Here is a 15640-nt window from a genome sequence, read left to right on the forward strand (position 1 = left end):
AGAGACCCTTGATGAAAACCTGCTCCAGAGCCCTCAGGGCATCAGACTGGGGCGAAGGTTCACCTTCCAACAGGACAATGACCCTAAGCACACAGCCAAGACGACACAGGAGTGGCTTTGGGACAAGTCTCTGAATGTCCTTGAGTGGCCCAGCCTGAGCCCAGACTTGAACCCGATCGAACATATTTGAAGAGGTTTTAGGCTGGGTTGGGGTTTTAGGCTGGGTTTCTGTACAGCACTTCTTATATCAGCTGATATAAGAAGGGCTATATAAATAAATTTGATTTGATTTGAAGAGACCTGAAAAAAAGCCATGCAGTGACGCTCCCCATCTAACCGGACAGAGCTTGAGAGGATCTTCAGAGAAAAACGGGAGAAGCTCACGAATACAGGCGTGCCAAGCTTGAAGGGTCATACCCAAGAAGACTCGAGGCTGTAATCACTGCCAAAGGTGCTTCAACAAAGTACTGAGTAAAGGGTCTGAATACTTATGTAAATGTAATAGTTTTTTTTCTTTTTTTACAAAATGTGCAAATTTTTCCAAAAAAACTATTTTTGCTTTGTCATTATCAAAATATAGAAAAAAGTAAAAGGAATACTATCCGAATGCACCGTATATACAAAAGTATGTGGACACCCCTTCAAATTAGTGGATTCGGCTATTTCAGCCACACCCTTTGCCGGGCAGATGTATAAAATCGAGCACACAGCCATGCAATCTCCATAAACAAACATTGGCTGTAGAATGGCCTTACTGAAGAGCTCAGTGACTTTCAAAGTGGCACCGTCCAACAAGTCAGTTCATCAAATTTCTGCCCTGCTAGAGCTGCCCCGGGCAACTCTAAGTTGGAGCAACAACGGCTTAGCTGCGAAGTGGTAGGCCACACAAGCTCACACAACAGGACCGCTGAGTGCTGAAGCACGTAAAAAATTGTCCGTCTTCAGTTGCAACACTTACTACCGAGTTCCAAACCGTCTCTGGAAGCAACGTCAGCACACATAGGGAGCTTCATGAAATTAGTTTCAATAGCCGAGCAGCTGCACACAGGCCAAAGTTCACCATGCGCATTGTCAAGCATTGGTTGGAGTGGTGTAAAGCTCGTCGCCATTGGACTCTGGAGCAGTGGAAACGCATTCTCTGGAGTGATGAATCACGCTTCACCATCTGGCAGTCCGACGGACAAATCTGGGGTTTGGCGGATGCCAGGAGAACGCTACCTGCACCAATGCATAGTACCAACTGTAAAGTTTGGTGGAGGAGGGATAATGGTCTGGGACTGTTTTTCATGGTTTGGGCTAGGCTCCTTAGTTAATGTGAAGGGAAATCTACAGCATACAATGACATTCTAGATGATTCTGGGCTTCCAACTTTGTGGCAACATTTTGGGGAAGGCCCTTTCATGTTTTAGCATGACAGTGCCCCCTTGCACATAGCTAGGTCAATATAGAAATGGTTACAGATCGGTATGGAAGAACTTTACTGGACTGCACAGAGCCCTGACCTCAACCCCATCGAACACCTTTAGGATGAATTGGAACAGCGACTGCTAGCCAGGCCCAATCGCCCATCAGTGCCCAACCTCACTGATGCTCGTGGCTGAATTGGAAGCAAGTCCCTGCAGCGATGTTCCAACATCCAGTGGAAAGCCTTCCCAGAAGAGTGGAGGCTGTTAAAACAGCAAAGAGGAGACCAACTCCATATTAATGCCCATGATTTTGAAATTAGATGTTCGACAAGCAGGTGTCCACACACTTTTGGCCAAGTAGTGTAAATACTATTATCAAACTTATCAGTCAAGTTTGTCCTAAGATAGGCCTATTAAAATGTGTCACAAGTTACATATTAACAGCTAAATGCCTAGTCATAACTAGAGAGAAGTGCTGTCATAGAATTATGACGTAAAAGGGGCTTTATAAATATTTTACTTTAGTGTTAAGTATGATTTGAAATCACAACAGTACCTGTTAAAAGGTAATGACTCCACACACACTTATTTCACGATCCATCCGGACCAGCTCAAATTCCCAAAGTAGCAAACACTATCTAGCCATTTAGGACAATCATTGGTTTAATCGACTTTCTGTTGCTTACGCCTTTAGACAGGAGAGTTCCAGGGAACAAACACAAAAGTGCCAGGTCAGACAGTAGCAAATCAGACAGTGTATTGAGTGACAAACTATTTTGATATAGCAGTTTATCACTCCAAAACATCAGACTGCCACATAACTACCTAGCCAGAGATTGAATAGGTAAGATATTAAATAGACCACAAGCGAGATTCAGCCCTTGTTGCCGTCGGGTATTTCTTCAGAATTTAACTAGCTATGTTATAGTGGCTAACTAGTTGGTTTGCTAGATGATTTACAGCTAAAGTTAGCGAACTAACAAAACTTATTTAAGCTTATGTAGCTTGCTTGTAAAACTAGACAGCTGTTGTTTAATACAAAGTTAATGAGATGTTTCCAAATTGTGTAATTGAATTGGAGTTGTATTGCCTACACAGGCCTGCTCTGATGACGCTGAAAATAGCCACGCTAGCTAGCTTGATTGTTAGCACAAAGACATCAGATGCGGAACTTGGCTCCCAGCAAATTGTTGGAAGCTTGTCAACAAAATGTGACTTTTTATTTTACAGTGAGTTATACATTAACGTAGGTTTTTAACTGAAAATAACCCGATCTTACTTGTTTAGTAGGCTGTTGCACATAAAACATCCGCTGTGCTTCACTTTGTTCCTCCGTCAAGAAGCTAGCCTCCCAAAACGTCAAATGACGTCATTGCGTACATAAAACAAACCTTTGGGTGGCGCCAACAGTAATAAAATAATCCAAGAGTAATTATTATTATTATTTTTAACATTATGAACATACATAGTAAAAAAAAATGTTGACACGTTTTACAACTTTCACTCGGGAGCAGAAGACGATTACCTACAAAATGGTATTCAGAAACTAAACAAACTCAAGAGTAGGTTTAGTTACGCAAAATAATCTCAAATCCTGTCCAGTGTGGGACTGATTCAATAGGCAGCCCGTCCCTCCCTTTCAGTCACTGGGAAACCTTGTGACTCGTGGTTTTCTGCTGATGAAACCAGCGCTATCACTTTGCTCAACAGAGACTGGGCCACATTTAGCGGTACACAACGTTTGAGAACACGCAGATAGAAAAATAAAAACAACCATGCCTCTGACATGTAGAATAAGGAATCATGTCCACTCTATACATGCCATTTCTATCCGCAGCGTTCCACAACGTTGTACCTTGCTGAACTCTCCCCAGTCTATGAGATTTGAAATAACTCCTGTAATTTTGGTTGGGTCATTTTATAAGACATCTCCACCTGGTAACATGATACATACACGTTTACTCCATCTTTACAAACACATATGGAAATAGACACAAGGCAGTGTAACATTGCAGATTACACAATCACTTACTCAATTGAGAAAAATGTTGTCCCAAATGACACTCTATTCCTTATATAGTGCAATACTTTGACCTAAGCTCTTTTAGGCCCTAGCTAAAAGTAGTGCTGCACTAAATAGAGAATAGGGTCCCATTTGGGATACACAATTAGAGAATAGGGTCCCATTTGGGATACACTAATAGAGAATGGGGTCCCATTTGGGATACATACATCTTTGCAGTTTAGCGAAGCATAAGAAATGAAAACAGGAAGCTATTCTTAGGTACAGCGTGACTTTTATAAAGATGCACAAAATAAAACATTTGTCAATTAACAAAAAAAATTGTGTCTTGTAAGCAAATGGCAGTTATGGCCAAGGACTGGGGATATGCCTTTAGCCTTTCCATGATCAAACATTTACAGAATATAATATGAAAGGCCAAAGAACATGGCAAAAGAGGATATTGCCATTCCATTGTATGCCTCAACAGTAGACAGGTTCTGGAAGGCTACTCGTGGTTCCAAATGCTTGTTCCGAGGATTCCAAGGGTTGCCAGTGGCACTGGATAAGGGCATCATACAGTTCCTCACTGTGTTCCATAAACATCCTGTTGGCTTCCAACACATCCAGCTCTGGGTTAGGATCTACAATGGAGGAAAAGGCTGGGAGTGATTATTTGTTGACTGGGCTGTCATCACAGGTGGGGATCTGAACCCCAGTCTCCTGCTCGGGAAACTAACGCCTTAACCATTAGACCGACTCCGCTAAAGTCCATATACACTGGTTAATCCTCGGGATGTGCAGGATATCAATCTAAGTTCATTATGAAACACCTCAATTCCATCAAGTCAATGTCATTAAGAGCCTTTTTAGATAATAGGCCACAATAGACTGGTGGGAAAAAAAGTCGGAAAAAATAAATAACACCTACCTTCCAGACCGTCCTCTTCCACAGCTTCATTTTCCTGAAAATGTTAAATGAGTTGGTTAATAAAATGATCGTGTATATTGAAAAGTCTTAACGACACAAAGGAAAAGACAATGCATTAAGGTGTTAATATTGTCTAAGAAGTTGTAGTGACATTGAGCTACGTAACATACCACCAGTAACAGTGACATTGAGCTACGTAACATATCACCAGTAGAGGTGACATTGAGCTACGTAACATACCACCAGTAACGGTGACATTGAGCTACGTAACATATGACCAGTAGAGGTGACATTGAGCTACGTAACATATCACCAGTAGAGGTGACATTGAGCTACGTAACATACCACCAGTAGAGGTGACATTGAGCTACGTAACATACCACCAGTAGAGGTGACATTCAGCTACGTAACATACCACCAGTAGAGGTGACATTGAGCTACGTAACATACCACCAGTAGAGGTGACATTGAGCTACGTAACATACCACCAGTAGAGGTGACATTGAGCTACGTAACATACCACCAGTAGAGGTGACATTGAGCTACGTAACATACCACCAGTAGAGGTGACATTGAGCTACGTAACATATCACCAGTAGAGGTGACATTGAGCTACGTAACATACCACCAGTAGAGGTGACATTGAGCTACATAACATATCACCAGTAGAGGTGACATTGAGCTACGTAACATACCACCAGTAGAGGTGACATTGAGCTACATAACATACCACCAGTAGAGGTGACATTGAGCTACATAACATATCACCAGTAGAGGTGACATTGAGCTACGTAACATACCACCAGTAGAGGTGACATTGAGCTACGTAACATATCACCAGTAGAGGTGACATTGAGCTACATAACATATCACCAGTAGAGGTGACATTGAGCTACGTAACATATCACCAGTAGAGGAGAAGCAGGGCAGCTATCTTACCTGTGCAGTATTCTGTGTGTAATCATACTGGTTGTAGTTGTAGCCACCGTAGTTGCCTCCATTCTGGTCGTAGCCCCAAGAGCCCCATCCACCACCGTACGGCTGTTGATTGTATTGTTGCTGGTTGTGTCTGTAGCCTCCTCCATGTGACCCCCAGCCCCTGTTGTCTGATTGATTATGCCTAGTTCTGTGAGTGAGAGAATTATTGGTAACCGAGGCATCTGACAGTGATTATTAAAACCCATCTCTTTATGAGTTGAAAAACTATTTTAGGGAAAGATACTCTGCTCAGGTTTTTATGAACGCTTTGCAAATTCTGACTAACAAGGGGAATAGTCAAATACTGTGTTGGAATTATAGCTACAGTTTTAAAGGCTATAAAAGATGGTTTGGAAACTGAATGGGTTTGTACTACAACCCTTGTTTTCGAATGGTATATACACACACCATGTCTGGAGACGGCTTATAAACATAGTGACACAGTAAGAACTGAAGTAAAACTCACTTGTTAGCAGCTAGGCTCAGTCGTAAGGGCTTGCTCCCGAGCCCCACTGCTCCCTGACACTCCTCCAGCGCCAGCTTCTGAAGCCTCTGGTCTGGGAACTGGACAAACCCACAACCCCTGGAAACAAGACAAACCTTCAGACAAGTATACAAGTAAATAACTAGCTTCGGCTGTGAATATTTTTTTGGGGGTAGTGGAAGAAGGTTTAGACATTTTAAAATGGTTAGTGTAGAAATAGTGACTATTATAACTATAAATAGTCGTGGAATAGTAACAGTTGATGTTTTGGAAATAGCCGTATCAATTGTATTCACATCCTATTAGATCACATCAACCTTGATATATGGAAACCCTTCTATAGGGATTATAGAAGGGACTCACTTGGAGTTCCCCGTGCCATCCAGCACCACCTTCCCCCCACGACAGGAAGGGTAGCGGTTGTAGAAGAACTCGTACAGCATCCCGTCATCCACTTCAGGTGTGAGATCTCCAACAAACAGAGAATAGAGTGGACTGCAGCAGAGAGAAGGGGGGGGGGGAAAGGAGTTGTGTGTTCATTTCCAATGTTTCTCTATGGCATCTCATGACATTTAGTTTGACTTACAATCAAGCTGGTTGATATACCTGCTTTCTCCTTGCTTCCCAAAAGTGGCCCGGTTTAACTTAAATCTTCTGGGCTGTGAAGTACAAAAAAAGCTTCCTTAAAAATGCTCATTATCAATATGACGACAATAGGCATTCATTTATACAAGCGCTAATGAGGCAAATTGCATAAATATCTTGTTTGTCTCAGGCTACCAAAAAGCATTATGTATAAACTTAAACAATCTGGTTCTACATCCCATTGGGCCCGGGTCAAAAGTAGTGAACTATATTAGGGGATGAATAGGGTGCAATTTGGGACGCAAAATTGAATCCATAACATCCAAGTAGCCTTGTTAAACAGTATATTTACTGGTGTGGCTCCTGGCAGTGCTTTTCCATTGACTTTACGAAGACACCTCTCAGCTGTGGCTTCATCTGTCAGCTCCACGAAGCAGTAGCCTGCTGCACCCCTACTGAAGAGCAACACAGAGAAGGGATATCAGTCCAATGTTGCATTCAAAGGATGGATTTTAACTGTGTATGGTGTGTAGCTATAATACAATGGTGCTAGCCTGGGTACCAGCCTGTTTGTGCCCTCATGCCACTCCTTGTCATGTCAAAGGCACAAAAGCTCACTAAGCTCAGGACTCTCTTTGCAACTGGATCCTGGACTTCCTGACGGGTCGCCCAGGTGTTGAGGGTAGGCAACAACACATACGCCACGCAGACCTTCAACACGGGGCCCCACAGGGGTGTGTGCTTAGTCCCATCCCCCCCGTTTACTCAAACATCATTATTAAGTTTTCTGACAACACAGCAGTGGTAGGCCTGAACACAGACGACGATGTGACAGCCTATAGGGAGGAAATCAGTGACCTGACAAGGTGATGCCAGGACAACAACCTCTCCCTCCAGGTCAGCAAGACAAAAGGTGCTGATCGTGGACTAAAGGAAACTGAGAGCCGAACTGACTGCATCACCGCTTGGTATGACAACTGCTTGGCAGCTGACTGCAAGGCGCTACAGCTGGTAGTGCATACGGCCCAGCTTAGCTCACTGCCATCTAGGACCTCTATACCAGGCGGTGTCAGAGGAAGGCCCTTAAAATGGTCAAAGACTCCAGCCACCCAAGTCATAAACTGTCCACTCTGCTCCCACACGGCAAGCGGTACCAATGCACCAAGTCTGAAACCGACAGGACCCTTAAGCCATAATACTGATAAAATAGTTAACCAATAAGCTACCTGGACTATCTGCATTGCCCCAAATCTTTTGACTCATCATATACACTGCTGCTATTGGTTATTATCTATGTTGTTGGCTAATCAGTTCACCCCTACCTATATGTACATACAATGCCTTCAGAAGGTATTCACACCCCTTTGACTTTTTCCACATTTTGTTGTGTTACAGCCTGATTCAATTGAATTTGTCACTGCCCTAAAATGCAATACCCCATAATGTCAAAGTGGGATTATATTTTACTTTTATTTAATTTTTTTAACAAATGAATTAAATAAGTATTCAACCCATTTGTTATGGCAAGCATGAGAAGGTTCAGGTATAATAATGTGCTTAACAAGTCACAAGTTTCATGGAGTCACTGTGTGCAATAATAGTGCATTACATGATTTTTGAATGACTACCTCATCTCTGTACCCCACACATACAATCTGTAAAGGTCCCTCAGTCAAGCACCGAATTTCAAAACACAGATTCAACCACAAAGACCAGGGAGGTTTTCCAATGCCTCGCAAAGAAGGACACCTATTGGTAGATGGGTAAAAAAAATGTAAACAGACATTGAATATCCCTTTGAGCATGGTGAAGTTATGAATGAGACTTTGGATGGTATATCACAGGGTTGGGCGGTATCCAGACCGCGTCCTCTCATCCTGGGATTTACGGAATTACCGGTTTAGTGCACAAGAGGACACCCCAAAAAAATACGCTAAACAATCCATTGGCTGTCTATTACCAGAAAGCAAACTAAATCAGCATATGTAATAGCGAATTTCCATGAAGTCTGCAAGCTAAAAATAAAATTGCAATGACAGGCAATCCAGCTCATAAAAAGTTAAAAATTGCATTGCGCATGTTGATCTTAGGTTTGGGTGCGGCTGGCCAATTTAGGCTTGTGTTGGCTGGCCAACTTGATTATTTCCCCATATGGTTCATCAGGTTCTACTGTCATGTTCTGTGGACTAAAACTACACAAAACCTGGTTTTGATCAAATTAATTTTACGACGCTCCTGACAAACAGTTTTGCCAACGTTGCTTCCAGAGGCAGTTTAGAACTCTGTAGAGTGTTGCAACAGAGGACAGATGATTTTTACACGCTACAGCATTCGGCGGTCTTGTTCTGTGAGCTTGTGTGGCCTACCACTTCGCGGCTGAGCCGTTGTTGCTCCTAGACATTTCCATTTCACAATAACAACACGTACAGTTGATCGGGGCAGCTCTAGCAGGGCAGACATTTGACGAACTGACTTGTTGGAAAGGTGGCATCCTATGACAGCACACAATTGGCCCAGCATCGTCCGGGTTAGGGTTTGGCCGGGGTAGGCCGTCATTGTAAACTAAGAATTTGTTCTTAACTGACTTGCCTAGTTAAATAAAAACACACTTAACATTTTTTATTTTTTTTTAAGTCAGAGACTCTTCAGTAAGGCCATTCTACTGCCTATGTTTGTCTATGGAGATTGCATGACTGTGTGCTCGATTTGACACCTGTCAGCAACAGGTGTGGTTGAAATAGCCAAATCCACTAATTTGAAGCGATGTCCACATACTTTTGTATATATAGTGTATATGTTTATATAGTGTATATGTTTATCAAAAATGTGTTTAAATGCTTATAAAAGTGTGGTAAATCTACATTTTCATGTTTAAAACTACATATTTTTCAAAACAAGATGTTCAGTTACTACTCTGCCCCAGTGACCATCAGTAGCAGCAGCTCCTCTGTGGGCGCATAGGACGTGAGAACATTGCTTGGATTGTTTTGCCAGCTATTTAGTATGAGGGGGAAATTCCCCAATGAAATCGCAGGATTTCATAGCAGAAATTGTAACAGGACAAAGTAAACGGAGCACTTAAATGTGTGTTCAGTCAGAACTTCTGGATCTGCTCTAGTCTCCCAATAACTGTCGTGCCAGACGGGCTTGCTTCTGCACGCAATATCTGCTCTATCAGGTACAGATGGTGCTTAAGGAAATTGTAATTCACTTGTAAATAAATATTCATAACAGTCATGGGAGCCTGGGACTTGATAAACCGGACAACTACATCCAACAAGAGTCCAAGGACAGAGGGATGCACCATCTAGAACCTTCTCATCAAGGACAGAGGGATACACCATCTAGAACCTTCTCATCAAGGACAGAGGGATACACCATCTAGAACCTTCTCATCAAGGACAGAGGGATACACCATCTAGAACCTTCTCATCAAGGACAGAGGGATGCACCATCTAGAACCTTCTCATCAAGGACAGAGGGATGCACCATCTAGAACCTTCTCATCAAGGACAGAGGGATGCACCATCTAGAACCTTCTCATCAAGGATCTGGTAGGACAAAAAAAGTATGAAGTTGGCTGGCCAATTTGATTGAACCACATGGGGAAACATCAGGTTCTACTGTCATGTTCTGTGGACTAAAACGGCATAAAACCTGGTGTATCACAAAGCATTATCAAATTAATTAGCCAGCTCCAGTCATTTTGAGAAACATTGAGAAATAGTTTGGTAGATTTTTTTGTCAAATGAACCACTTTTCTACCTTTGATAACCAGAAAGCTAGCTGTTAACTCAAGGAAGGGGGGGCAAAGTACGGCACGATGGGCACTTCAATCCAGCCCACAAGACACATATATATATATATACACACAATCCTTTTTTCTCCCCAATTTCGTGGTATCCAATTGGTAGTTACAGTCTTGTCCCATCGCTGCAACTCACATACGGACTCGGGAGAGGTGAAGATGGAGAGCCATGCGTCCTCCAAAACAAGACCCAGCCAAACTGCTTCTTGACACAATGTCCGCTTAACCCGGAAGCCAGCCACACCACAGTGTCGGAGGAAACACCGTACACCTGGCGACCGTGTTTGCGTGCATGCGCCGGCCCGCCACATGAGTCGCTAGATGGGACAAGGAAATCTCCGCCTGCCAAACCCAGGCCAATTGTGCACCTCCTCATTGGTCTCCCAGTCACGGCCAGTTGTGACAAATCCTGGGATCGAACCTGGGTCTGTAGTGACGCCTCAAGCACTGCAATGCAGTGCCTTAGACCGCTGTGCCACTCGGGAGGCCCCCGCAAAATCCCGATGTGGCCCTCGAGCCAAAAGGTTTGCCTACCCTTGTGATTGCTACTTACTTCCCATGCCAAAAGTTTAAAATAATACCTGCCTAACTCGGAAATATGTTATTTCATAATGAAAGTTAACTGGCTAGCACATCATGCTTTGTGACATTATGTTAGCTAGCTATCCCCAGTTAGATAATGTGTTTTCACTCATTTGTTTGTGAGCTGTCTGTTCGTTCTAAATACACTGAACAAAAATATAAACGCAAAATGTAAAGTGTTGGTCCCATGTTTCATGAGCTGAAATAAAGTAAATCCCAGTTTCTCTGTCTGTAATAAAGCCTGTTGAGAAAAACAAATTCTGATTGGCTGGGCCTGGCCTGGCTCCACAGTTGGTGGGCCTATGAACTTATTTCAATTGATGATTTCCTTATATGAACTGTAACTATGGAGCGAGATACCTGCCAAAAAGGTTGAGCATACGGAAAAAGGTATCCTGCAAATTTTGAAGTTACAACTCTCCATTCTCTAGTACTCCCCAGTTAAGTTTACCTCACATTTAGGTAGCTAATGTCATGGATTTGTTTACCAGCGTAAGTCTAGATAGCATAAGCTGTATTATGTCTACAACAGTGTAGTTTCAGTCCGCTAGGTGTCTCTCTACAGCATGGACAGACCTCTAGGCGACGTAGACATCTTCATGCAAAATATTACTAAATCAATATTGCACCATCCCATTCTCTGGGCTGTCTGCAATCATAGCCAGTAGTATCTACCAGGAATAATGAAACATAGAATAATAATCGATGTTTGGTGAATCTATGAATTATGTACGACCACTCGAGTCTTTGACACTCAAAATAATTATATTATATTTTGATATTTATTTCATCCCTCAAAATCTTGCCAAAGTATATTCAGTAGGAGGGGCTAATATGAAAAATGTCACAATTTATACACTGCTCAAAAAAATAAAGGGAACACTTAAACAACACAATGTAACTCCAAGTCAATCACACTTCTGTGAAATCAAACTGTCCACTTAGGAAGCAACACTGGTTGACAATACATTTCACATGCTGTTGTGCAAATGGAATAGACAACAGGTGGAAATTATAGGCAGTTAGCAAGACACCCCCAATAAAGGAGTGGTTCTGCAGGTGGTGACCACAGACCACTTCTCAGTTCCTATGCTTCCTGGCTGATGTTTTGGTCACTTTTGAATGCTGGCGGTGCTTTCACTCTAGTGGTAGCATGAGACGGAGTCTACAACCCACACAAGTGGCTCAGGTAGTGCAGCTCATCCAGGATGGCACATCAATGCGAGCTGTGGCAAGAAGGTTTGTTGTGTCTGTCAGCGTAGTGTCCAGAGCATGGAGGCGCTACCAGGAGACAGGCCAGTACATCAGGAGACGTGGAGGAGGACGTAGGAGGGCAACAACCCAGCAGCAGGACCGCTACCTCCGCCTTTGTGCAAGGAGGAGCAGGAGGAGCACTGCCAGAGCCCTGCAAAAAGACCTCCAGCAGGCCACAAATGTGCATGTGTCTGCTCAAACGGTCAGAAACAGACTCCATGAGGGTGGTATGAAGGCCCAACGTCCACAGGTGGGGGTTGTGCTTACAGCCCAACACCGTGCAGGACGTTTGGCATTTGCCAGAGAACACCAAGATTGGCAAATTCGCCACTGGCGCCCTGTGCTCTTCACAGATGAAAGCAGGTTCACACTGAGCACGTGACCGACGTGATGAATGTTCTGCTGCCTGCAACATCCTCCAGCATGACCGGTTTGGCGGTGGGTCAGTCATGGTGTGGGGTGGCATTTCTTTGGGGGGGCCGCACAGCCCTCCATGTGCTCGCCAGAGGTAGCCTGACTGCCATTAGGTACCGAGATGAGATCCTCAGACCCCTTGTGAGACCATATGCTGGTGCGGTTGGCCCTGGGTTCCTCCTAATGCAAAACAATGCTAGACCTCATGTGGCTGGAGTGTGTCAACAGTTCCTGCAAGAGGAAGGCATTGATGCTATGGACTGGCCCGCCCATTCCCCAGACCTGAATCCAATTGAGCACATCTGGGACATCATGTCTCGCTCCATCCACCAACGCCACGTTGCACCACAGACTGTCTAGGAGTTTGCGGATGCTTTAGTCCAGGTCTGGGAGGAGATCCCTCAGGAGACCATCCGCCACCTCATCAGGAGCATGCCCAGGCGTTGTAGGGAGGTCATACAGGCACGTGGAGGCCACACACACTACTGAGCCTCATTTTGACTTGTTTTAAGGACATTACATCAAAGTTGGATCAGCCTGTAGTGTGGTTTTCCACTTTAATTTTGAGTGTGACTCCAAATCCAGACCTCCACGGGTTGATAAATTGGATTTCCATTGATTATTTTTGTGTGATTTTGTTGTCAGCACATTCAACTATGTAAAGAAAAAAGTATTTAATAAGATTATTTCATTCATTCAGATCTAGGATGTGTTATTTTAGTGTTCCCTTTATTTTTGAGCAGTGTATATAAATCGGGTTGTGAACATATGGACTTTGAAATAAACATGGGAGAGGTTAAAATGTAGGCATAAACGTATTCCCACACTTTACAATAACTCTGTTGCAGTGGTCTTAGGTAGTCTCCGTATAGGCCATTCTCCCCATCACGACACTGCTGCCCAGTTGAATAACTTGTGATCTCCATGCAGCACCACAGCACTATGCGCCTTTGGAAAAAACACCCCTCAACCTCAGAAGATGTCCATCTGGAGGCATGCAGCCATAGTCAATATTTCCTAATGTACATTTCATTATATTTGAACATTTAATTCATCCTTCATCCATTCAGTCATTTGTCTTTTTCTTATTTCACCTTTATTTGAGTTGTAACAGGAACTACATAAGAGAATAGAACAGTCTTATCCATTTGTTTATTGAAATCCATGTGTGTATTTAAAATGGTCTAAATTCCTCTCATTTCTTGAGCCTATCACTTTAATAATTCAATGTTTAATTTAGGCGGATTGAAAAAAAATAGGCCTTCAACTTGTAGGCAATCACTTTGGGTACTGGTGTCTTGCAGAATAATCTTAGAACTCTGTTTTATAACTGTTTTTATTATAAGGCTCCCCTAAATGTTTTTATTTAACCTTTATTTAACTAGGCAAGTCAGTTAAGAACAAATTCTTATTTACAATGACAGCCTTGGAACAGTGGGTTAACTGCCTTGTTCAAGGGAAGAATGACAGATTTTTACCTTGTCAGCTCGGGGTTTCGATCTAGCAACCTTTCGGTTACTGGCCCAATGCTCTAACAATTCCAGTCCCTGGGGGCTTGATTGGTGTCAGAGTTTTGCCCCAACTAACACACCTGACTCCAATAATCACCTAATTATGATCTTCAGTTTAGATTGCAATTTGATTAATCAGCTGTGTTTGCTAGAAATAGAGAAAAAGTGTGACACCAATCAGGCCCGTGAGAACTGGAGTTGCCCACCCCTGCTCTACCCACAAGGCTACCCACCGACCCCCCAAAAAGAGAGACCCTTGATCACACGCCTCTAAATACATTTGAAACAAAATTGTTGCAGCAGCACATGCAGTGGCTGATATGTTTTCCCTATCTGGCAATAAAAATTAGCTTTAGGTAGTCTTGAACATTTGGGACCCCTTAACGATTTCACACAAGACAGGTTATAGCCAAGACTTAATATTTAGTTTTGTCTCATTTATTGATATGGATATAGCCGCTGTGTGATAAAGTTGTGCAACGCAAATGGCTATAACAAGCCTACATACAGAGTGGAATTCACTAATACAACAGTCAAAATGCCTATTATAAAAGCCTACAGACCATGCTCCCAAATACATTTCCCCAAAACAAGAAGACAAAATTACTACACAGTACACACTTTTATTGGGTTAGGGTTCCCCCAAGGCCATATCACATTGCTTGTTTACGGATGCCCGACAGAAGACATAGGTGGCTACCTGCGCTAATTAGCTACCTAGCATCGCCCTGAACACCGGCGTGTAAGTGGACTTTCACTGGAGGCACACAAGCTTGTGGATATGTGCAAAACTACTACAGTATTTTTATATTAAAGATGTTATTTCTGACATGAAAAATACGGGTTATATCAGAATAGGTTTCGCAAACCGGTTTGAAAGCTATGATTAACTTTCCCAAATGTTAAAACGTTGGACTTGATCATATGGAGCCAAATGTGGGCGAATGTAATCGCTTAAAACACTAACGTTACATACGGAGAAGAGGGTTAGCGAGCCAGCGTAGTTATAGCTTTTAACTCAGGTCAAACGTCCTAGATAAAATACTCACCCGGTCATCTTGTTGCGTATAATCCTTACACTCACCACCAACTCCCCCATAGTGCCGAAGGCTCGGGTTATGAAGTTTTCGTCCATGTATGGCTCCAACTACCAAACAGACAGACTTCATTATCATAACATGGTAAGGTTAGCTAACGTTAACTTAGCTAAGAGTTAGCTACCACATGTCCCTTGCAAATATTATAAAGGCTGGGTTTAGCTTGTAGTATGTGTCAAAATGTTTCATCTGCAGCAAGTTAACTGATTTAGCACTAATAAAACTAAGTTAACATCAGGTGGCTAGTTATGTTACTACTAGCTAGCTAGTATGCTAGCAAACATAACTTAAAATTGAAGCTAGCTACTTAGCTTCAACTAGCTAATTTACCTACAACCTGAAGTGTTATAAATATCGACTGAACTGGTTTGAGATACTCACGTTTCCCATCCATAGCGTGCTCATGTTTAAGACCTGAAGTTGTAAAGCTTTTTAAATTTGTTTGTTTTACATTTAGTCGTTAATCCCCGAAATAACACATACAGCCTCTTGCAAGTGTCGTGTCGTTAGAGGCAACAGGGACGTTTCTGCGCACGCGCGTTGAACACAAATCCAACTGACTGCTCTCTAGCCTGGTTCCAGATCGTT

The 15640-nt window shown here is 42.9% G+C and overlaps 2 protein-coding genes across 3 annotated transcripts in view; both read right to left on the reverse strand.

The window, feature by feature from the left end:
- Nucleotides 1-3533, reverse strand: part of LOC106570663 (syntaxin-12) — a 6561-nt gene extending 3028 nt beyond the window's left edge. The window contains exon 1 of the mRNA XM_082961351.1: nucleotides 2686-3533. The gene's annotated coding sequence lies outside the window, so the exon portion shown is untranslated. The remainder of the gene's footprint in view (nucleotides 1-2685) is intronic.
- A 150-nt stretch (nucleotides 3534-3683) lies between these two features.
- Nucleotides 3684-15607, reverse strand: LOC106570671 (tRNA selenocysteine 1-associated protein 1). Of its 2 annotated transcripts, none has more exons than XM_014143140.3 (9): nucleotides 15434-15607; nucleotides 15005-15102; nucleotides 6739-6841; nucleotides 6408-6460; nucleotides 6165-6296; nucleotides 5784-5900; nucleotides 5279-5465; nucleotides 4340-4373; nucleotides 3684-4052 (listed from the first exon to the last, which is right to left on the reverse strand). In XM_014143140.3, the coding sequence occupies exons 1-9, from the start codon at nucleotides 15455-15457 to the stop codon at nucleotides 3892-3894; spliced, it is 909 nt and encodes a 302-aa protein (XP_013998615.1). In that variant the 5' UTR covers nucleotides 15458-15607; the 3' UTR covers nucleotides 3684-3891. The 2 variants fall into 2 exon arrangements, with proteins under 2 accessions (XP_013998615.1, XP_013998616.1); XM_014143141.3 differs by having other exon boundaries at nucleotides 6739-6838; nucleotides 15434-15606.
- Between the last annotated feature and the right edge of the window lie 33 nt (nucleotides 15608-15640).

Source organism: Salmo salar, chromosome 14, assembly GCF_965601325.2.
Source record: "Salmo salar chromosome 14, fSalSal1, whole genome shotgun sequence".
NCBI lineage: Eukaryota > Metazoa > Chordata > Actinopteri > Salmoniformes > Salmonidae > Salmo > Salmo salar.